The sequence below is a fragment of the Python bivittatus genome, unplaced genomic scaffold (genome assembly GCF_059951505.1).
Source record: "Python bivittatus isolate LINGU-HERP-01145 unplaced genomic scaffold, Pbiv_v1 ctg000070_np1212, whole genome shotgun sequence".
Lineage (NCBI taxonomy): Eukaryota > Metazoa > Chordata > Lepidosauria > Squamata > Pythonidae > Python > Python bivittatus.
In genome coordinates this window covers 20,397,638-20,422,892 of record NW_028277034.1, presented here as the reverse complement: position 1 = coordinate 20,422,892, position 25,255 = coordinate 20,397,638, and the positions used below count along the sequence as shown (strand labels likewise).

The 25,255-nt window shown below is 35.2% G+C and overlaps 1 protein-coding gene across 4 annotated transcripts in view; it reads right to left on the bottom strand.

Moving 5' to 3' along the window:
* Positions 1 to 25,255, bottom strand: part of FBXW7 (F-box and WD repeat domain containing 7) — a 145,826-nt gene that overhangs the window by 37,112 nt on the left and 83,459 nt on the right. For 3 of the 4 annotated variants that reach the window (XM_088132752.1, XM_088132753.1, XM_088132755.1), the window contains 3 exons: positions 7,860 to 7,942; positions 4,829 to 4,970; positions 1,060 to 1,194 (listed from right to left, as the gene is read on the bottom strand). In XM_088132752.1, coding sequence (XP_087988878.1) covers positions 1,060 to 1,194; positions 4,829 to 4,970; positions 7,860 to 7,942 — 360 coding nt within the window. Of the gene's footprint in view, positions 1 to 1,059; positions 1,195 to 4,828; positions 4,971 to 7,859; positions 7,943 to 10,615; positions 10,935 to 25,255 lie in introns of those variants that run through there. The other variant, XM_088132754.1, reaches the window with a different exon arrangement.

Below are 25,255 nucleotides of genomic sequence, written 5' to 3'. Positions count from 1 at the left end.
ATGGGGTGGTGCCAGTTGTGGCACGGTACACTCCTGTAACACTACTATACAAGCTGCACTGCCAGTAGGCTTGTGGTTGCAATTCCATAAGCTAATTGACATGGCATAGGGCCTAGATATTTTCAGACTGGTTGTATCCTGTTGTGTCTGCCCATTTGGTAAGATTCAACAAAGTTAGGATGCTTTAGATCTCATCTATTAAGCAATGTAATCTCATGAGAATGAGGAAGTGTGCTTTCTCTGTCATTTACATGCCCTCTGGAACATTTCCCTCAAGATCTGCACAGATCCAAACTTACCTGCCTTCAAGAAAATGCTGAAGACCAGGCTCTTTCTACAGGCACTGACCTAAGGCATCAGGAGTACCTTTTAGTATGGTAGAATGTTTTGTAATTATGTTTTCTTTTTCCTCTGGTATGGTTATAGGAATTTTGTTTTAACTGCTATACTGTTTTAAACCTTGTGAGCTAACCAGACTTATGTGTGAATAGGTGGCCATAAAAGTTGAATGAATGAATAAGACTTGCTTATATTTGGTTGTAATAGCTATATTACATTGTAATATAAATATTTGTAATATAAATATAAAATTTATATATTTGAACAAATAGATTCTTTGTCCACTTAATTCAAAAGAAAATCCTAACAAACTCTACAGGAAATTATATTGTACAAAATGACAACTAGTCCCCAGGAAAGATAATATCCATCCTTCAGGAAGCTAAATGCCAACAACATAGAAAGTATTCAATCTAAATTATTTTAAATTAGTTGTAAAGCTTCAAGAAAACTACAAATAAAAAATGACTATAACAAAGCAGCCTGGGACATAAATTAGTCACTGAAAAAAACCCACTAGTCTTGCAAGCATTTAAGCTAAAAACTACATTATTAAATCATGGCAGTTTGTCACCTTCCAGACTTCTTTAACACCAATTAACAGTGTTACACTGAAAATACTGAAGACTATAATTAGTTAGGAAACGCTTTAAGGTGGCAAATGGTGGATTACTTAGTCAAACAAGTACCCAGAGCCCAATATTAAATGAGAATCCTCACCTCTTTGGGGAGCAAGGAAATGAAATCTCGTTGAAACTGGGGTTCGATCACTTGCATCATATGCTTCACTTGGGTAGGTTCACAACTATCAATCAATTCATCTAAGGCAAGTAACTTCTCCGGTCCACTCCAGCTCTGAGAGGTACAAAATTAAATTTACTTTTCATACTATTGTTTCAATATATTAAAATTAGAAAGGTTTTATAATATTTGGAAACTGTTATAATAAACTCTTGAAGTGAAAAAATTATTTTTATTTTATTTATTTAAATTTATTGACCAGCCAACTCCAGTGGACTCTGGGTGGTGTACAAAGCTAAAAAAACATAAAAACAGCAAGAAACATTAAATCAACAGGCAGGCCAGACTAAAATAATCTGCTAACAAAATCCACAAAACAAAACAGGGGCCATTAAACAATGATAAACATCAACCCCAGGCCTGGGACCAGAGCCAGGTTTTCAAGGCTTTGTGGAACCCTAGGAAAGACCATTAAAATTACTAAATTACTAAAACCTAATACGTATGAACATGATTTCTGTATTTATAGTTTCAGCAGTTATCTGTAGACAGGTCAAGAAGTCACAATGGTGGTCACAACCATATGATCAAAGCCCTGCCCCTCTGTGGGACAACAACACATGTACAAAAGAACTGACTACCATTTAGACTTTTTGGAGATCCCCCCCCCCCAGTTCATTTAACATTCATTTGGTTCTTATTGCTCCATATATATCTGTCATGCTATAATGTTTCTAATTCTTACCTCTAATATTTTTTAAACTAATATTTTAAAATAAAATTTTCCACTAGAAAAGAATGAAGGAATTTTGTAGCTATTTTTCTTTATATCCTTACTAACGGGCAGCATGAAATTTGAACTTTTAATAAAGTGCACATCTGCAAAAATAGCAGATTAACAGCAATAGTGAGTCTCACCTACCAACTCATTTCATTCTGTTCCAGTTGTTGTGGCTTCTAAGTCATCTTCAAAGGTAGTCTCACATAGAGCTACAATTATATCATTATCTGGTTTAAGTGGCTAATATAACATTATTTCTGAAGTTAGCAATGAAAAATGCTACATATTCAGTCTTTAAATTGTACTTCCTTAAACATGAGTCTGCAAACTATACTTACAAGTTTAGATTGCTATAATGTATTATGGTTTTACAAGAATGCCTTCTTTCAACAATTAAAAAGTATCATTTGAGATTTAGTTGTTCAGTCGTTAAATCGTGTCTGACTCTTCGTGACCCCATGAACCATATCACGCCAGGCCTTCCTGTCCTTCACTGCCTCCCTGAGTTTGCTCAGTTTGAGATTTAGGGGTATATATAAATTGCACACTGACTGCAAACAAAGTCTTTTTTGTAAGGAGACAGAAAATAATTTGAGTGATATTTAAATCCCAGATGGTTAAGTATTTTATATGCTTGTTTTGATTGTATGAATATTCTACTGGCAATTAACTGTCAAATACCAAAACATGCAAGAAAGATATCACTGAAATTTCTATATTTACCTTATAATTAAGATACATATTACTCATTGAACCAGTTCACCCTTCTATACTCCAGTATCCTCAAGAGACACTGGGACTGTCAGTCTGCTTTTGATGCCCTTGGAAAGCATTAAGTGGGAACATGTTTCTTAAATTATAAGATATACTGATAAGAATATCTTTGTGAGCCTAAAATGTGATCAGAGGTTCATCTAAATTCTATTAGTAAAGAGATTCTTGTTAAACAAACAATACCCAAAACAATGAACTGTGTTAAGTCTTTATTGAACATACTGAACTAACATTCACGGTTTTGTTGCAAAACATATGTGCAGTTTTGGATTTAATAACTGATAGCATGACCTTTAGTGGAAATCACGTCAACCAAATGTTTCCAGTACTTGTTAAGACAATCCTACATAGCTTGGAGATACTTTGGTATTTCTCTTTACAGAACTGCTTCAACTCACTGATATTTTTGGACTATCTAGGTGCTTGAACATTTCAAATGGGTTAAAATCAGGGCTTCAACTTACCCTTTCCAAAATGTAAAATTTCTTCAGCTTCAACATTCTGTTGTAGATGTGTGTGTTTAGGATTATACTACATAATCCACATTTATTTAAACTACAGCTGATTGTACTTGGACCACTGCAACATCCTCTATGTGGGGCAGCTTTTTGAAATGACCTGGAAGATGCAAGTAGTCCAGAATGCAGGAGCCACACTGTTTTGGGCAATGATCCCACCACTACAAAATAGCATCCATTTTCAAGTCACCGTACAGGTTACCAATAGGCTTCTGGGCCCAATTCAAATTGCTGCTTATCACCTAAGAAGTCTGCTATGGTATAGCAATTGAATGCATCAGATACACCCTTGCCAAAACTGATTCTGGCATATCTAAAGAGTGCTGGAGAGCCCCCTCAACTCAAGCCCCAAGTGGCATGCTCTGGAATAGACTTTCCCTAGAGATACATGTAGCACATATAGGTTTGTTATATTTTATTTCCATTATTTTCTGTATTTCTTGCTTGCTTCACCCAGAGCCTTGTGAGTAGGGCAGTCTACAAATATTGCAAATAAATAAATAAATACTTCTTCATACCAAACATGAATTATATTTCATAGGTAGCACAATAATTGGTTCTGTTTGAATAATCAGGGCCAAAGGTATTTCTTTTTGAGATTCCAATTTTCATATAGAACACTAGGTTTTGGTTCTTCATCTTTTTAAAAAATATATTTATACCAAGAAAGTTGCATTAGGATCAGATTTTCAGGAAGCTGAAATCCTACATAGGACATTTTCCAACATATCTAGGGAATCACAACATGCACACACTTTTACTAATATGCAGTTTTGCTCTTGAATCTATACATGTTCATTGTTTGACTGCATATATTTTGAAAAATATTATTTTAACTATAGTATTAAGCTTATTCAAGAAATATTAATTTTGTTACTATTGTTCACTAGTTTTATAACAGTTCAAGATAGTCTAACAAGGATGATAATTGTAGTTTTATTGCCTTTTAGGCCTCATGCTGCGTGTAAACAGCTGCTAATGTTATATTACATGCTGTATTGACTTTTTAAATATTCAGTGGCAGTAACTATATTCAACAAACTACAGAAAGAACAAAAATATTAGAAACTACAACATGTTAATTTCTACTGGTGAATGTTATTGCATTTAATCAGTTTTAAACCAGTACTACACACAAGGGTTTCTATATGAAGTGGTTTTTTAATTCTATTTTTAATGTATGAAGTATTTCAAATTAGAAATAATCTTCCATTTTCATTTATAATTAAGAACTAAAAAACTTTATTCTTTGTGATTATGTGCCATCAAGTTGGTGTTGACTCTTAGCAACCACATAAGACACATACTCCATGACAATCTGTCTCTAACCTGATCCTTCAGGTCTTCCAATGGTGCACCCATCACCAATGTAATTGAGTCCATACATTTTGCTTTATCCTTAGTACTATGCCTTTAAACATATCTAATTAATTTAATACATCCAGAAAAGGCCAATTGTTAAATAATATGTATTAGTATTTGCATTAAGAAACAGCAGGATACATAGAACACAGAGTATTAATGTTCATAATTTCAAGAGAAGAATAAAGAGAGAAAAGTAAAAGTGGTGTAACTTTGTAGTGAAATAGTCTGCATTTATTCTAATAGATTTTCCCTCAATTCACCAGGTATTCTGAATTATTCCAAATAGCTCGTTAAAGAAACTTATTATTACCTGAAACATTTTCAGCCATTCCTGAAGCCCAGTTGGTGGCTGGATAGATGTAATGCGGCGGCGTTGCTGTCCTTGACCATTGGCTGCCCTCAGATCTCCAAAAGTAGTAGGTGTTGCTGAGCAAGGCACAAGCCCAGTAGTGCTGTGGCAGAAAGAATTATCAATTCAGATTCCAGAAATATTTACTTCCATTAAATATAACACTGCCATCAGCAAACTTGATTCTAATTATTTAAGCAAATTTCATTATTACTAGCACAATCTTACCCAATCCTATTTCTTTTACAAATTCAGTCTTTTGATATTTTTCAAGCCTATGAAACTTCCTAAAGGCTATAATTAAACACTATAAAATTAACAAAACTTGGAGTCAAGTTTAGCTTAATTAATTGAAATAAGGAATGCTATCTAAAAGCTGTAATGGTGAATCTGAGGTATTACTTTAGATGCATCAAAGGGCTTATAGAGACTCACTAGTATTTTTGATTTTATATTTTTGACATTCAGTTAATTAGTCAAATTACTTTAAATCTCAGAGTCCCGGGGTTTATATACCAGTCTAGAGTCACCGGGGCACATAGAACTTGTTCGGTAATATGTTGAATCTTAGCCATAAAACTTCAAAGTGAATTCATGTGGAAAGTGCTAACAGAAATAGAGCAAAAACACAGTCACTGGGAAATAAGAGGGAGCAGCACTATACTCACAGGAAACTTGATTTTATAAAAAAAGCCCACAGATGCACACTAAAAAGCAAAGGCAAAGCAGCCCCCCAATAAAACTTTTGAAAATACATCAGCAAGAATTAGTACACTCAGTAATCATGGAATGCTGACTGTCCATTGAAAATAAAGCGGTAAATAGAGCAAGGATTAAAATACCCCAGTGGAGTATTTTACAAGTTGTAGTATGCTAGGGAAGACATAGAGGGCTGGCAATACACCCAGAGCAGAAGCATTTCTGCTGAAAAATAATAATGCACCAACATTTTGTTGCACCTATACTTGTGAATAGTTAACGTGCAAGTGATCCTGCAGCCCTCAGTTGAAAACATTCAATATTATGTAACTGGACTTCTAATTATTCAACTTTCTCTTTTTCCTTTTCCCCTTTATAACCATCCAAGTCTGTTCTGGATTGTTCACTAGCAGAAGTACAAAATGAGTGTCTAGCAAACCACATTAGTATTTCTGAGCAGCTGCATTTTTAAAATAATATTTGAAATTATATAATAATAATCCAAAATGACAATTTATAATAATTATATAATGTATAATAATCCAAAAATTAACACTTTTATTAAAATGTTAATCAAAACACCTAAAAATAAAATTTGAATCAACTCCCAAATTAAAAGCATTAAAAAGTAGAGATAAGAAAATATTCAAGTTTTAAAATAATTTCAGTCTTAAGGTATGTTGTTGATTACAAGCATATTGCATATGGACTTGCCTTTGAACAGATTACATTATGAAAAATACTTTGGTTAACAAAATGTCTCAACAGCAATAATCTTTGCATAGAAATTATAGGCTTGAAATCATATTATTTCTGATCAGGGCATTTATTGCTAACATACGTTTTGAATATTTAGTGGCTGACTTATTTCCTTTCCAGTTCTTCTAAAACTACAAATTACTGTAGGGCTACATATCTGAAAAACATTGGTATGTGAATACTAAAATGTATTTAAAAGTAAAATGGAGGTATGGCTTTCTATGTTTAATTCCTAGTATTTCCAGTTAGAAGGACTTCAGGAAGTAGGGCTACGAAAAACCTGTGCTTCAGAGAATATAGTTAGGGAGAACAGAAGTCAAAAAGAGTCTAGATTGACCAACTAACCGATTCGGTGTATTAGATAGCTTTTTGTGTTTAACAGCATTATTTTATCATTTTTCATTACATTCTTCTATTGAAAGCAAAATTTGGATCTAACTCCTACTAATGATAGCATTCGAGTGCAAATTAAATTACTTGATTTTTCATAGTGTAAAATATTTGATAAATTTCTTTTTAACATTATAATATAGAACTAATTTTTATTATTTGATACAGCTATTCTTTTCACTTGGTGTAATAAAGTGCTAATACTGAAGGAATTTCTGAGTTCATGGATATAGGTTATTAAATTATGTGAAATCAGTTACAAATATTCTATCTGTAATTCAAATCCAAGAAAATATCAAGGAGCTTATAGTAATGTTGTCTTCAAAAATGCATTTTTATAGGAGTGTCTATATTATTTTTCTCCAGAATTTAATTTAGAACTAATTAGGTTAAAATGGATTAAGAAGTTCTCATTTCTTTAATGTTAACTTCAGCAATTAATAAATTATCAATATAATTATTTTTCATTTCTTAGAGATAATAGTGTTGAATACATAACTGTAACTTATATAAATGAATATATTTCAATTCATAAAGAGTTTAGAAAGGAATTTATATCTAAAGAGTAGATAAATAGCCTCTTAAAGCAAGTAAATTTTACAGTGATGCAGATTTGTACATGACAAAATGCAGCAGAACTGTATTTAGTTGTTATGGCAACCAGTAAGTAGTAAAGCTGAACTGAATGCACTGATACTGAAATTCCTGGCCAAAAGAAATTAAAGGGTTGATAAACTGACAAGCCTAGCTCATGATGAATGCATGTTTCTTTAATTTATAAATGGAACTCCACACTGTGGTAAGGTTATATTTCAATGAGTCAGGAAGTATCATGCTGTTGCATGCAAGGATGTTATGATTAACATCAGATATATTGTCAATTCTATATTCCAAACAGTCCAGTAAACTGATAAATATCCTGTCCTGCAAGTTTCTTTGCATGGGGGGAGTGCTAATAAAGCCTTATAAGAACCCATTATTCCCAATTCAGAATTAAAATATTTCTGCACTTAATACTTAAATGTCAAATTTCAGTCCTTTGCAGAGAGAACTGAATTTGCTTTTGGTATAAACATGAAATAGGTGTCTGTACAGCATACAATAAAGTATCTGAAACAGATGACAGGTTATTACACTGAATTACCTTGTATATTCTGAGACTTTACAGGGTTTCTTTCCCAGTGAGAAAGAACGGACCTCGGAGCCATGGTCCAACTTTCTCTTCATCTGTAAAATGGGACAAGGAGAAAGATGTTAGCTTACCACCTTAAGTTAGGACTATAATGAACAGGGTGGTATTTTGCTTATATCTCCCTATTTCATTTACATCACTTTGAAAGACCACTTTGCTTTATAATTAAAATATTAAAACAGAATTATTCCAATAGCCCAACAACCTTCAGTGCAATCTTGTATGCCATAGCCACTGGGCTTCCAGAACATCAACTGTATTTATTACTACATACTTGTTCATTATAATTCGTCTTCTATAATCTGGTTACATAGGTTTACAAGTATTAGCTTTTTAAGTTGCTTAGAATGAAAAAAAATGCAAAAAATGTAAAGGATAATGGGATTAAAATGGGATCCATATCGCCCCCACTTTAATGACTTTCTGAAAAGAATTAAAATCCTGTTGTTCTCCCAGGCCTTGGAACAGGATGATTATGGAAGCTCTATGCTTCTGTTTTTGTTTTCTGGTCAGCTGCGTTCTTTCATATGTGTTGTTGTTGTTGTTGTTGTTTTCCTATTTCTTTTTAATTATTAGTTGCCCAGAGTTGTTGAGGAGTTGGGTAGCCTGCAACTGAATGAATAAAGAAAAATGTTCTTGCATAACTATTTGAGAAACATTTTACGAAATGGAATCAGGGACATTAAACTACTTTTCTGTGAGATGTTTCTTGTATTTCTAACTTCTACTGACAGATTTAATAAAACTAAATTTTTTCTAACCAGAATAATGTGCCGTGGGGGAGGGGGGAGAGTGTGAATGTATGAAGCTTGCCTGTGTTCCCATTGCCAAGCAGATAATTTTTTAAAAGATTTTGTTTTAAAGATACGGCTTCTAAAAATAAATAATACTCAAATAATAAATAATTTGAGTCAAACAAATAAGTTATTAAATCTTACTACACTCAGTGATTTTTAAAAACTGCTAGGCAAGAAACTTAAATTAAAACTGTGTGTAAGAATTTTATAAAATACAGTTTCATTACTGTATGAAATAGCTTAGTAGAAGTTTATAACACATCTATTTATAATGCAAACTTTTTAGATTTGACCAATGCAGCCATAACCTGCTACACTGGCTAAGTGACACGGCATACATGTTTGAGCAGAAAGATAAATATTGCATATGATGGGTTTTATTATTATAGATTTTTCATAATACAGTGAATGTTTTAAATAATTGCTACCATACCAATATTATCATATCCATCTTTGAAAAGTGATGTCCAAGATACACTCCCTTTCAAAACAAATTATATTTATTTATTTTATTAAATGGACATGCACTAATTATTTAGCTGGTACTGATACTTTGGTACTGATACCAAAGATACACTGTTTTCCAAGATTTTAAAATGCACTTATATGCATTCATCCAATGTGTTACATATGATTTTGAACAATGTTCTATGTAAATTGCTATGCTTATTCATTTCACTTTCTCAGTAATGAAGCTGTTCTTATGGTTAACCTATCTGTATGCCTCTGGCTCATATGGGGCAGAACACAGCATGTTACCATACAGGACTAAAAACCCAAATGAGAAAACAACCTTCTTTGCAAGCATGCTTCTTCTTTAAAACAAGACACAGAATAACAGAAACCATATTTCTATCCATGTGCAGGAGACTAAGAAAACCACTGGAAAAGGACTCCTTATATTACTATAAACTAACCCCATATTAACATCAACTTGTTTCTTCAGGGGAAAAAAATGTTTTAAATCTTTAATTTGATTTTCTCTGTGGGACAGCATGATATAAAAAAGGCATTCACAGAAAAAAATAATTTATTTTTCTTCAGGCAAATTTTGGGAGTCAGAGGTGTAACATCAACTCCCACTTTGAACACAAGTTCATTGTCTCAGAAGTACAGGATATATTCTAAACAGTTTCTACAGTTGCCAAAGACCGTTATCAAACTCTCATTTTCTCAATATTTGTATTAAACTTTTTTATCCCTAGTCTAGATTGTGAAATATGCAGTAGCTCTGCAATGCACACTGTATTAAAAAGACGTTAATAAATTATCATATATCATTCTATACAGAAGTTTATTCCCTTCAGAATAATCTAATACGACACAATTTAAAACATGATTCATAAATACTCATGGAAACATTTGAATCTTATAGCAAAGTATTACTTAGTATTAGCATTATTATTTGAAAGAACAGATCCTGCAGCCTGTTTTCTGCACGACTACTGGGAATGCACCAGGCACATCTTAAAAATACCTCTCTGATGCAAATATTTACATAGAAGCATAAGAACTATTTGTTTCCAAGGCAGCTGCATTAACAAAATGAAAATAAAATACTCTTGAAGAAAATATACAGAAGTGAATCCGAGGGAAGCTCTAATTAAAAACAAGCTTAAAGTGCAGAGCTGAATATGAAGACCCAGTTCAGTCAAAGGTAAATAGTCTGATCTTTCTCTGGTTTCTCATGCAGATTTTAAAATAAAAGCATTTCGCATCTCACTGAGCCTTTTCATTATTTGCCTTTATCCAGCACGTAGAATTTTAAGCATTCAGCCACCCACTAAGGGGAGGGGGGCAACTACGGAGATACTGCAGCCATCTACAATGATACGGATTTTTCCTTCCTTCCTTCCTCTTCTCCCTAACATACAGAATAATACCTTTTCCAAAAGCACGCCAGTTACTTACTTTGTAAAAAATCATCTTTAAAGTGCCGTAGAAGCCCATGTTGTCGGTATTTTTTCCCTTCAGAGATTCTGTGCCCCCAAGTATCCGACTGCTCGGTAGTCTTTGACAATATAAACCTTTTTCAGGTAGATATGTCACAGACTCTAATGTGGACATGCTCGGGCACGTCAGAAAAGGAAGATTGGGCAATAGAACCAGCAGCCAAACTCCACTGCGAAGGAGAAGGAAGCTCGCGATCAAACAGCTTCTCCCGGCACACATACATACGTAGGGCTTGTCGAAGAAGAACTTGAGGGAATAATGAGATCGGGAGGGAAGATTATTGGAGGAGACTTTGCCCAGTCAAAGCCTTGACGGAACGGATTCCTCCCTCAGCGGCGCAGAGATCGGATTACATCTTCCCTCACGCTGAGAATGGTGCAGTCCAAGTTTCAGCAATGCAGGCTGCACATCAATTATATGGTGCTCAGCTCCAAGGAGCCTGTGAGCATACAGCATGGGAAGGACTTCGGCAGGAAATTAAAGCATCCCCATGCCTTCCTCACATTGGCCACTGGGACTGGGGAAACACGGAAACTCTGTCGTTTCGAGCTCAGTAATTTATCTTCCTCATTTTAAGCAAGCAGAATAGTACCAGCTAATTCAAAATTATCAGCTGCAGCAAACAAGTTAATTTTCTCTTATTACAAATGTACTGTGGTCCTCAGGCAAGCTGTCTGCACCTTTAAGCCAAACCTTCTAGTGGATACAGAAAATGCTCCATAAAATGCAGTTAATTTTCTAATAATTCGAGATAAGCATTCCTTTTGGCAAACAACCTCATTTCTTATTTGGGAAAAATACATTATGTTGGAATAGTTAACATTCAGCCCAATCTTATTATGCATCATCTGCCAGTAGGATATAAATATTAAGCTGCAATTCCAAAATAAGATCATTTAGATCACCTTAAATGTGGTACACTGAAAATGCTTTCTCATTGCTATTTGGTTAAAGCTAAAATGAAAAATACTTATTCCATGATTTTCCAATGGTAACTTGCTTCTGCACATTTTTTCAAAAAATGTTTTTAAGTCTGTATTCCTTTTAAGATATACTAATTATAGTCTTTACTCAAAAAGTATGAAATTGCAGATACATATTTGAAAATTACTTCAACACTAAATGGATCAGTTTCTCAGGAGTCATGTGACCACTTCTCTTTCACCATTAGATACTTATGCCCCCCAGTAGCCTGTTAAGGAGGGGCATTCAAAGGGCAGGCTTGCATACTCCTATCAGGAAACAAGTAGTGCTCTGTTCCCTCTTATTACTTTCTAATATTAATAAATAGAGCTCACTAATAAAATGAAAAAAATGGACTAGCTTTATCTCTCTCTCTCTCTCTCTCTCAGAACAAGACAATATTGGAAGTTCTTGATTTCTGATGTTGATTTTGTTTAAGAGGAATAAACCAGGCTCTCTTCTTTGGATAACACTTTAAGCAATCATGCACAAAGCCACGGTCATTAGTACAAAGAGCTAACAGGAATTATCAAAACTTAGCAGCTCAACATCTATAAGAGGAGAATAATTTATATTGAAGGGAGAGAAAAGCAATATAACATTATACGTTCTAAATACACAAACAAAATGATCAGCAGAAGTTTGCTAAATCAAGTAGAACTATCACATGTTCTAAACGTGATATTTTCTCTAGTGTTAATACTGCAGCATGGCAGTCATATGGAAGTATGCTCATAGTTTCCCAGATGGCATTCTTGCCATTAACACAGTGTACTTTCCCTCCCTCGTACTGTAATATAAAACATTAAGAAAATGCTTCCAATTTTTAAAATGCTGCTTAATTTGTCTACAGTCTATCATTTATTTGAGTAAAATCCCCTTCAAACAATTTGTTATGCTAAAAATTGGTGGTTGTTTTTTTTAAAAATGTGCATGGTATCCTAAAATCTATGTGTGAGCGCCTAACTTATCATTATCTATTAGCAAGCAACTCCACACATCATAATTGTTGTATTTGTACTGCTCATTCCAATCACAGAAAATGTAAGAATCATACATATCATATATTAGGAAACACCAATGATGAAGATATGTAAACCATGATGGCTATGATATGTGTGCTTGTTAATACTATTGCTCGGCATCCAGTTCCTACAACAAACGTACAGTTCTTGTCCACAACATAAAACCATTATATAAAATTCTGTATAGAAAAAGGTTATTTATATACATTAATCAATAAGGCATACAGTATTGCATGTTCCTTCTCACCTAATTACAATCTCATGAGGACAGACAGTGGGATCATGCTTGCTGTTCTTCCCTGGTCGGTCACATCACCCCTGCCAGCCCCATTACTTCTGTATGTTGGAAATAAGGTATGGAATAGGAAGCCAGCTTATGTGGCTTCCTTTATAATTCAAAACCCTGATATCAAACTTTCCTGATGAAAATCCAATTTTCAACTAATATTAGAGGATGAAAAACCTTTCTATATTCTTTCATTGTAGGAACAGTTTAGAGTTAAAGAGTATGAAATACAGTGGTACCTCTAGTTACGAACTTAATCCGTTCCGTGACTCTGGTTGCAACTCGAGTTGGTCTCAAGTTGAGGTAAAGTTTCCTATAAGGTTCAGTGTAAATACGGTTAATCCGTTCTGCCCTCCGAATTTGGTCGCACCACAAGGCAAATTTCCCCATAAGGTTCAATGTAAATACAGCTAATCCGCCCTCCGAATTTGGTCGCACCCCGAGGTAAATTTCCCCCATAAGGTTCAATGTAAATACAGCTAAACAGTTCTGAAACATATGCATTTTATTTTTAAACCTCAAAAACCTTCCAAACGCCACAAAACACACCACAAGCCTCACCGAACGTCTCCTTGCTACCGCGATCTCGCCCACAGGAAGCCGCAACCGTGTGGCAGCAGGGAAAATGGCCGCGGATCCGGTTCGTAAGTAGAGGCGAGTTCGTAAGTAGAGGTAAATTTTTGGGGCTGGAGCTGGTCGTATCTCGAAAAATTCGTAAGTAGGGGCGTTCGTAAGTAGAGGTACCACTGTATACACCCCAAGATAAGCATGGGGAACCAATATACTCTAGCAGGAAAAATCTACTTGAAATATCACATACTATCCACTTTAAAGCATAACAGGTAGTTTAGTATTTATAGACAAGATGTAACTCAATAGCAGAATACATGTCTCAGATTCAAACTATTTAAAAGATTAAAAGCACCTTTGTCTATGAATTAGTAAGATGATACACTTGGACTGACTATGGGGAAAGTCTCAAACAAATGTTCACTCTGACAAAATGGTCCTTAAACATAAAAATCTAGTATGTCAGGGAAAAGGCTTGGCCAGAATCTTCCTGTGTCCAACTGCCCAAGTGCAAATAAGTGGTTCAAAAAAATGAATACTTATAAGTAGTCTGAATTATTACACTCCATATATAAAATTTGCATTAAGTAGACATGTCATAAATTATTGTAATAATGATATGCCATAAAAAATAGTAAATCAGAGTTAGTGCACCTTGCTGTCTCTAATGATTCTTGATATAGTTATTAGGTATATTCCGCAACTGGCTGGCACTCAAGACAAAATTCCAGTGAAGGTAAGAAATTAATACTATTTTAATCTTTATTTTTATCCTAATTATCCTAATTCAGAAATATACCTCTCTCTCTCTTCAAAACAGTTACATAGTATACTTTAAGTGGGCTCCTCTGTTTCATTTTCTTATGACAAATTGTCCAAAATAGATAGTATTCAGGGGAAACTAGTATTAAATAAGACAGTAACATTATTAAAATGAAACTAAGCTGCTCTCATAGTAAAGGGGGAAGAAATGAGAGTCTTATATCCCCATTTTACAGAAGGAATTGAGCTGCCTAGATTAATGGTGTGCAAAAACAACAAATTACTTTTTAAAACAAATCATTTTCCAGTAATAAAAAAAATAAATCAGGCATAAATAGGAGTCAAGTGAGGATGAAGGAGAGAATCAAGCAGAATACTCTGAGCTGTTAGAGAAGGCAATCAGCTCCCTCAAGCTGCAACCTAAATAAGTGCAGATGATTTACACATACAAAATTATTTTAAATAGTTGCAAAAACAATTTTTAAAATTTAAAGTTAGCAAATAAAAAGGCTAAATTATTAATTATAAAGTTGTTGTTATTGTTATTATTATTATAAGGAACTAACACTGAGTTTCACTCTATAATTTCTTCATTGCTGGTATCCTATAATAAAATATCTTATCCATCTGAATTTCTTACAACTGCAATGGTGGTTAATATATAGATCAGAGAACAGTACTATACAGTATTACATAGAAAATACATTACAATATACTTAAAATGAGCCCTTAAAATGAAGTCTAAAATGGATATATAGTTGTCATCTCATTTATTTTTGGAAAACAAAAAAGCTTAATTTTATTTTCTCTGCTATCTTCAATTGATAGATGAAATGTTGGAAAAGTAGAAGGCTATAATGAAATGTACATTTTATAGCAGTAAAGACTTCCACGCTGTCCCTAAATTTTGCACTAGCAAAGGTTTTGCGACAGCTTTATGTCCTTTACTAATTTCTAAAAAAATAAACTCCAGGTATGAAACAACATAGTTGTTATACTTCCATATTTGGTTTGGCATGATGTAGAATAATTTTTCTTCAATTCTTCATTATAGAAGATTAGTTTAAGAGATAGGAGAATCTGTTGCATTTTCATATAGAGTAATTCAGATGTAAACTTGAATGCAGTTATCTTTCTATTCTTACATTTCCACACATTTTGCTGTACATCTCTCTGATTTAAACACACACACATTTCAAGGGCATATGTTTTACAAGCCTCACTGCATTACTTCAGGCCAGTCACACTCCTTAGTCCAGCCTATTTTAAGGATTGCTGTTGTGAAAAAAAGGAAGAGGGAGTGCTATATAAGCTGCTTTCTACCCCTGAAGGAAAGGCAAGATATAAATCTAACAAAGAAATCGCCTCTCCCCAACTGTTACCTAGCAGACTGCCATTCCATCAAATTGAAGAACAGAGGAAGAAGAGAAGCAAGATTATTTCATTACACTACCTCTAGTAAAATATGAACTGCTACCTGAACAATTTTCACTCCAGCTGATTGTGAGAAGTTGTCTTCCTTAAGAACTAGAGCTTCCTTTTTCCCTTCTGGCCTAAAATCATCCTGAAGTGTCATAGCTTAAAGAATACCCAAACTTGGCTCTTTCCTATTTAATCAAAGTGCTATTCACTTGCTATTGATAGCATTTGATTATTTACGTGGGATCAGAATAAGCTGACCAAACAGCAGCTAGGAACATCACTTAGAACAAACAGCAGTATAATTCAATGGTGCAGTATACATTTCAACCTCCCACAACAATATATTGTTTGCTGTCAAAGCAAGGAAAAAAGTTCTCAGTTGTAGCCAATTTTTAGCTTTGCCTTGAAAAACTGATGTAAAATCCATTATAAATATTCCATGCTTTAGGAAAAGATGCCATGTTAAAACATGGTTAATCATCCTATTTACACAAATAAAAGACTATTTCTACTGATTTACAACACTCTTGACTGAAAATCAATATTTTTTCCAGAAAATAAGTTACAGAAATATACAGTATTTAATACTGAAGCAGATCCTCAGTCCAGCTATTTCCCTCTGCTGCTTATTTAATTATGAATAAAACATTCTTCAGTAATCTTCCATATAAAGAAGAAAGCACTTTTAGAAGGGTTAGTATTTATAAAAAGTGGTATAACAACAGCAGGTTCTAAGTTAAGTAATTTAAAAGGAACCAGATGTGTATACATGTGTTTGGATGTGGAAGCACCTTTACTTATCTCTTCAGCTACAATTGTCATAAGCACTTTTCTATTAATTCTGGGAGTTATCTGAGAGTAAATGTTGGACACCAGATCCCTACACCCAGGAAATGAAATAATCTGAAATTTAATAGGACTGCACAGCACTTCAGGTCCAAAATATGCTTTGCAGTGAGCAGAGACATGAACATAATACCTGTCTGCAATGCCTTAAACTCAAAGTACTATGACTTGAGATACAGCAAGGACTTGGGGCAGCATTACTGTGGAGTTGTGGCAGCAGGAGCGTGGCTAGGCCAAGGCTCATATTTGGTATCAATCAAAGGTGGGGATTCTATGCTAACTGCTTGGCATGAACTCAATCTGAGGCCTGCTTTGGACTGGACTACTGAGTGGGACTCGTAGAGGGACTGAGTGGTTACTGGTGCACGTGGCTGGATGCCCATTCAGCCTAGCCTTTTTTGGATATTGAGTGCTGATGGAAGAAGCAGCTAGGTGCGGTGATAGTTTGCAGGGGTGTGTGAAATTTGGTTGGGTGGGTCCCATGGCCACGGAGGATAGAGAAAGGACTGAGGGAATGTGGATTGTGGGGAGAGATGAGCTGGGGTGATAACATCAGTGTGGTTATGAAAGGAAGATATGACAGGAACCTGAGGGCAGGATGTTCATGGTGAAGGTAGGATTGATATCAGATCAATCCAGACTTCCAACCCTTAATATTCACCCTAATATCAGGTCACTGGATCCTTGATAGCCCTTGTTCCTGGCTGTTGCTATTAAAGGCCAGAAGAGTTTACAGTAAGATCATCCTTATGCATGACCTGATTATGAAAAAAGCAGCCTACCTTCCATATATTACTGAGACCTGGTTGGGCCCAGAAGGCAAGTTTCCCTTTCAGAGTTGTGCCTGTCTAGGTTTTCTATGTGGCATCAGCCAGGACTCCAGAGCAGGGGAGGTGAGGTAGTGGTTGTCATTTGGGAAGCCTTGATGGCTTTCAGAGGTTCTGCAGTGCATATAACTGAATGTGAGACCTTGAGGCAGAAGATGATTTCGTCAACAAGTTGGCAGTAGAATCCCCAAATTTGATAGCCCTTGAGGATTTAACATGTCTCTGGCTGGCACAGAACACAAAGCACAGAGCAGCCCAACCATGGACCTTACCCAAATCATTAAGATCCTGATGTGGCCTGAAGGTAACACACTTGATCTATTTTTTGTTTTGGGGCACTGCAACATGAGGCACTGCAACACTAAAGGTAAGGGATGTTACCATTACTCCTTTGTCATAATCAGATCAGTCTACAATTGCTTTGCAGCTTGCTGGTGCTGTAGTTAGGTAGAGCCCATTAGATTGGTCTGCCCAGGCATGTAATGGACTTGAAGGGATTCCAGCAAGAGCTTAGAGTTTTTCTCAGGATCTGATGGGATGTTCGTCTGGGTTGTCAGTCCTTTTAGGTATACCGGATAAAAAAAATAAGATACCACAGGAATTCCAGGAATGCTACTTTATTGTTATAGGGGTAATAACAGAACCTTGAAAGCTTGTCCAAGTTCCTCATATTAGAGATTACATTGTGGTGATAAGAGCAGTGAAACATAGTTATTTCTACACTGTTATTGCATCCACATATAGGTGACCAGCAGCCCTTTTTCAGATGAACCTTTTCTGGAATCACAGAATCCAAAGCAGACTGGTGGAAAAAGTTGTTCAAAATTGCTTAGAACTTTATTTTGACTAGGCTGCTTCAGTCAAAGGGCAGATACATGGTTTTGCTTGGTTAGCTGGGAAAAGTTTTATTCTGTGTCTTTTAAGGAAGTAGATAGGATACTTGGGACTGTTAGCCCCACTGTTCGTTAGATCCATGTTCCTCCTGGCTGGTCAAAGCCACTCAGAAGGTAACACGTGATTGGGTCCACAGAGTGATGTTGCTCTCCTTGAGAGAAAGAGTGATTCCTCCAGACATGTAGGAGATGAAAATGTGCCCACTCCTCAGGGGGCCATTGCGGAACCCAACCATTCTAGACAATTTTCACCCATCTTCAACCTCCCATTTTCAGGAAAGTTTTGAGAAGGTAATTAGGTTGCAAATGCATAAGGTCCTATAGGAAACATCGTTTCCATTGGGCTTCAGGCTGGGGCACAGTACTGAGATAGCATTCACTGCACTGGTTGATGATGTGTGGCAGAGCCAGTATGGCAGTGGTGCAACTGTCCTAGCCCTCCTTGGTGTAAGGAACCACGGAAATGACCTTGGAGAAGGCATCCAGAAGCCATTAAGAGAACAACAGGTGCAGAATAAGCATGTGTTAAGCCCAGGGAGGTGGGAATGTATTAGAAAGAGTCTCTGACTGGCTTCTCCCTCGCTCCCCAGGATATAAGAAGGGAAAACATGGGCAGATTTCCAGATCCTATTACTAAAGCCTGTCTCAATAAGTTATAGTTCTAGTCATCCTATGAAGCCAGTTCCTGGCCTGTATACTTCGTAGGGCTGACACTTTGATACCACTGAACATAGTATTCTTCTCAACAAACTGCAGGGATTAGGGATGGGGGCACGGTGTTGTGATGATTCTCCTTTCTCTGCAGCCAGTCTGTGTGTGTGTGTGTGTGTGTGTGTGTAGGTTTAATCTGAAGCCCTTACTGGGTTGGGTGACCCAGAGCTTGACACTCTTGCCCCTCCTGTTTAACATGAAGTCACTGGGTGATGTCATCTGTTGGTCTGGGGTCAGATCTCATTACTTTGTTGCTTATACACAGTCATATATTCAACTCCTGACTGGCCAAGCAATGCTGTCCAGGTCTTGTTCCACTGTCTGGAAGCATTTGGAGCCTGGATAAGGAGAAACAGGCTCAAACTCAACCCTACTGAAAACCTGTGGGTTCTTGGACTACACCTGGCTTAGAGGATTTTACACCTTTGGTCTTGAATGAGACCACACTTCCCCATTTGGGGCTGGTGCTCAAACTGAGGGTCTTCCTGAGCTTTTGGCTCCTGCTCAAGGAAGTGGCAGCTGAGGCCTCTGAACATAATGTGCACTCATTGTGCCTATTCCTGGACTAGGAGGCCCTACTTACAATCATTCATGTCTTAATTGCCTTTTATGTGGACTACCGCAATGCATTCTACATGGAACTGCTCTTGTAGGCCGCTTGGAAGCTGTAGTTGGCCCAGAATATGGTGGTATAAGCAGATCTTGTCATGCCCATGTAATGTCTCTGCTCCACAAGCTGCACTGGTTATCAATAGGCCTCAAGGTGCAATTCAAGGTGCTGGTTATCACCTATAAAGGTCCTATATGACATAGGGTCTAGTTATCTAAGGGACCATTCATTTCCCATGGTTTCTGCCCATCCTGTACAATCAAACATCTGTGGCATGCTTCAGGTCCCATTGACTAAACAGTGCCATCTAGAAAGTGTGCCTTCTGTGTTACAGTATCTGTCCTCTTGAACAGCACCCTCAAAGATTCAAACTGCTCCTACCTGGCCTGCCTTTAAATAAGCCTTGTAAATGGCTCTTCTTTGACTTAGGGTAGTTGTCTGGCCTTTTAAGGTTAGGTGTTGTATGGGGAAAAGGGTTTTTATTGTTTCCTCTGAGCAACAATTGTTCTTCTCTGACATTGTGATGTTTCTTGTCTTTTTTAATTGTAAGCTACCCAGAGTCATTCTAGAGTCAGGTAACCCTAGAAATGTATTCTATAAATATGAATAAATACATAAATATAAACCAAGCAGGTATTTTCCCAGGATCACACAGCAGCAGCTGTATAATTCCCCCCAAAAGCACAATTGCTTTAGGAAGATGCAGAAATGTGCCACATTCATATCCCTGCACACTCCAAAGAACATTTTTGCTTTGAATCTGAATGTAGACCTGTTGATAACAGAAAAAAGGAAGTTATCAGCTATCTGTATTTTTAAATAGTTAAATTTCATTCAGGTTAACACAGAGACTGCACCTATTACCTACAGTATCAGGCCTGGAAGAAAGCACATGGAAGTGAACAGCCACTTGACGCTATTAAAGACAGACTAATTTCCATTTTGTCTTGAACTAGCCTCTCTCAGTCTCAAATTAGGTGACATAACTTTAACCTGAGCACTCTGGACAAATTGAAAGATAACAATGGGAGTTTTATACAGCTGGATACTATACAACAACTGTGACTTCCTATTCCAGTTGATTATTCTAAGTTTATACAGTATTTGAATCTTAGATATCAGGGGTGAAATGTTTTAAATCTAGAAATTACTTTCCTCATCAATCATGACAATTTTGTAAACTCCAGTAAAATCACAAGGAATGTCTGGAAAAAATTGTTGAGGTTACCAAGACAGAAGACTGTGAACATATATTTCAGGTCAGATCAAGTTGTCCCCTACTGCACCCTATCCCCCAGCATTACTGTGCAGCACAATGTTATATATACTGCAGTGCTGAGAAGTGTTTCATGCACCAGAACTTTCAAATGTAAGTTTTATCTGATCTGGACACAGGTCCTACAACACAATTCTTTAATTCTCTTCATGTGTTGTTGAAAGTTCTGGCTAGGACTTCCATTTTCATATGAGTTACCTTTTCCTATACAGAAGAAAGAAGGAAAACTCCACTAATAAAGGCTGCATTTCCATCAAGTGTTGATATAGTTTAGCAGGTTATGCACAAAAACAATGGACATGCTCTAAACCCAGCATAATTCTAATGAAATTAGCTTTCACATTTAGTTACATGCTTTATAAGCATTATCTCTTTTGCAGAATATATTTTAAATGAGAAAGGATTCAGAAGCAGGAATCATAGTTTACTGAACACATTCTAATTAGTATATTTAATGTATTATTTAAATGTAATATAAATGTAAACCTTTTTACAAATGCACCTAAAAATGTTACTTGCTTAAAGCACACTATTAAGAAAATAATTTAGAGAACAGCTATTTAGAAGAACTATGTAAAGATCCAGATTTGAAGGAGAACATGTGATTCAGGGCACACATGGGGAGACTTTAAAGTAGCTGCCCTCCACGGTGATGAGTGATTCTGGGAAACATGTATTTAAAGTGTTCCTGACAAGTCCTATGTGAAGGCTAATATGCCCTTCAAACCTGGATATTTGCATAGCTGTACTATATAGCATGTTAGAGAGTTTAGCATCTTTCTGTTTTAAATTTTTAAGCTAGGTCTTGATTTTGGCTGAACTGCAGTGATCTTAGATGACTACGAAAAGGAAAACATGATTAAGCTATGAGAAACCTTTTCCAGTACTGTTTTATATCTTATGTTAATCCTTTGTTACACATACAGCATGTCAAAGTTTTATACTAAACAGCTGTGTCAGAAGAACAAGTAATAAATCCATAAAAAAGAAACACATAATCACACTATCTTACCTTCAAAGTGATGGAAGAGAAACTGAACAATATCTCTTTTAAGAATATCTTTGTGTCTGCTTGGAGCAGAGTTGAGACAATCATACATGTTCTACTGAGCTGTCCTCTGTACCTTCCCTGGCACTCACAGCTAATCTCCCCGCTCATCAGCAGATGCTCAGAACATTCCAATCAGAAATTGCACTCATTCTACTGAAAGATCAATTCAGTGTAATTTCTATGACAGTTGCAATATTCTGTGACATAGCTACTGCAGTTAGAAGATGTTGACTCTAATAACAGCTTTTGATGCCTAATCAACTTCCCCTTATATATATTTTAACATACACATCCTAATTTTTTTCTTTCTTTTTTTGTTCCTTTTATCCACTTATAGTTTTATGTCATTTGCACTGGTTCTTTACTGTCTTTTTAGTCTATGACCCGATAGCAAATAAATATATAAATAGGTAGATAGATAGAAGCTGTTTATTCAACCTGGTCTGGCCATCATACTATCTATTGCTCTACAAAAATTAAGGTAATTGGATCTTTTCACATTTTATATTCTATCAAATATTTTGCCCAAATAATTCTCAAATTCTTGATAAAGAAACATCTTTAGTTACAGAGCCAATGAAGTCTTCCCACAGAGAAATAAACCAGGGTTCCATAGATTTACCATTCTGCACTAATAAAAGTATTAATTATGCCAGACAGTATAACTCTTCGAACAATTACATTACCTTGCTTTTATAATAAATGATCAATATGCAACAAAAGATTAATTAGAGTATAAGGGATCTTTTGGAAATAATGCTCAGCTGCAGACTTAAATGTTTCTCCTGTCTTCTACCCCAGATGCAGTTGTGAGGATATTAGAAGCATCCACTTCTGCTTTTAATTAAACATAGTTTCCCATTATAGCCCAGCTTGAGAAACTCATCAGTTTAAGTTAGCTTAAAGTTAAACTTTAATTACTTAATCCTGGCTTGCTGAACTCACCAAAAATTGAACAAACTATAGTTCTCCAAAGTTGCACAGAACAAGAAATTTTGGCTAGCTTAAAAGAAGAAAATAGTACTTTCATATTTTCACAAACATGACTGGCGAGAAAGGAGAGCTCATTCACATAATATTCAACTGTACTTTTGGATTATTTATGAACTAGTCTCACATAATGAAAAAAACCCAAAGTAATTTATTTATGAAGTAACAGTTTCACTGTGAGATTGGTATTTGAACAGTTAGGGGATTAAAGAAGCCTGTTACTTATACAACTAGAACAATTTTAAAAAGAAATAATATTATAGCTCAATTAAATATTTACAAACATTGTTGCATCTAAATATATTTTCCCCTGGAATTATATTTAAAGGGGAATTTATTATATTTCTATATGTTATTCAGTTGCATTACATGATCTGTCTCTGTACGCTATAATTATAAACCAGAAGGAAAAATCATTGTCATACATTAATACAGAGTTCTTCAATTGTTTATTATTGAACAATTAAGAAATTGCTTTTTAGGCATGTGTGTGTGTGTGTGTGCGCGCGTGCGTATCAATGAACAGAATAGAGAATGAAGAATATAAGGGCCAAAAGAACTGTTTTCTTAAGTGAAAAAAAGGAAAAAACTAACAGAAAAAAACCCAAAGTGTAATATATCATTATGACAGTTACATTCTAAATACACTTATCTAATGTAAATATTATTCAAGTGCATATATGTTTATTTCTAATACATTTAGATAACTATCATTCATCTTTAACCTACTGTATTTTGTATAAATGATTTCTATATTTCATTATACTTGTCCATACAAAGTCTACATCTATAGGCAATCCGCTCATAGGTGGCAAGACTAATCAGGTCTTCAATACACTGAGTGAATGGTGGTGTACATTTATATTTCCAATGCTGCAATATCAGTCTTTCGGCCATAGTAAGGCCTGGAGAATCCATTTATGTTGTCCAGATGTCAATTTCCATGTAATAGGTATGTAATTACAAAGAATATTATCCTCTGAAAATTTTGATTTTTGTCACATAGCCATATTTATATAATCCACCACTTTCTCCCAAAATTTAGTAAGTATAGGACATTGTAGAAACGTGTGTTTTAAAGAAGCAGTACCCTTTTACATCTCCAACAAAATGCTATCTTAGACAGATCTTTTCTATTCAAACATAGTGGGGTCCAATAAATTCTAAATATTATTTTTTGTTGTATGAGTTGTAATTTAAAGTCCATTGACACTCTTGGTATAGAAGTTAAGACATTTTCCCATTGCCTAGGTAATACTGGAACATCTTTATTCCACTCATTTCTTAGCATCTGTATATCAAATTGATTTATTGATAACAAATATCTATAAAAGCTAATATAGTTTGTTTGTTTTTTAGTTTTAAAGGATTTAACAAGTTGTTCTAGTATCTCAGGGGTCTCCGAAGATGAAAATGTTGCTGGTCCAAAGAAAGTTGTTAACAAATGTTGTAGCTGTAGATATCACCATTGGGATACATCTGATAGATGATATTTATCTCTTAACACGGTGTATGTTAAAAATTCATCTTCATCATCTGTCAGTCCAAAGTCAATATCCCCACTTCCATCCAATTTTTCCATATCACAAGCTTTTTCCCAATTTTTAATGCTGGGTTTCCCCATAAAGTCAATTTAGTATGGGAAAAGGGGTTGAATCTTCTTATATTAAACATTACATTCCATAACTTTCTGACACAATTGTTTCCAGAGATATTAGAGTTCTAGTGTATTTTGAGCCTAATACTGTCCATCCAGCCAATACATGTATGTTCCAAAGTTGCCCAAATCAGAAAATTAACACCAATTGTTGGTTTCCAGTAACAGGTAAACAATAAGTAAACATGATGATATAGCTCCAGATTTGGAAAATAGAATCCTCCTTCATTAATTGGTAGTTGCGTTTTCTGTAAAGATATTCTTGGAATTGAAGAACCCCCATAGAAATTTTCTAAACAGAACATTTATTTTCTGAAAATAATTTCCAGATATATGAACTGGGATTCATCTCAGAAGTGACAATATTTTTCTTAAAAATGAAAATAAAATCCTACTTTGAAATATATTATCTTAACCAAATTGTGGTTCCTCTTAAGACATTGCAAAAACTGCACACATCATAAGAAACCTCTAGAATGCAGAGTTCACAGCAAGTTCTTTCAGGTTTTTCTGACCTATTGTCATTCACTGTCTGCTATATAAGTTCTTACAGACAAACATTTCAACTGAAAAGGTAAATGAACATTCATCCAAATCAAATCAATTATTTTTCTATGTTGCATCTCTAATTTTAAAAGCCAATTTTGCAAATATTTACACAAGTACAAGGTTACCTATCATTATATGTGTTTTAGTCTATCATACATAT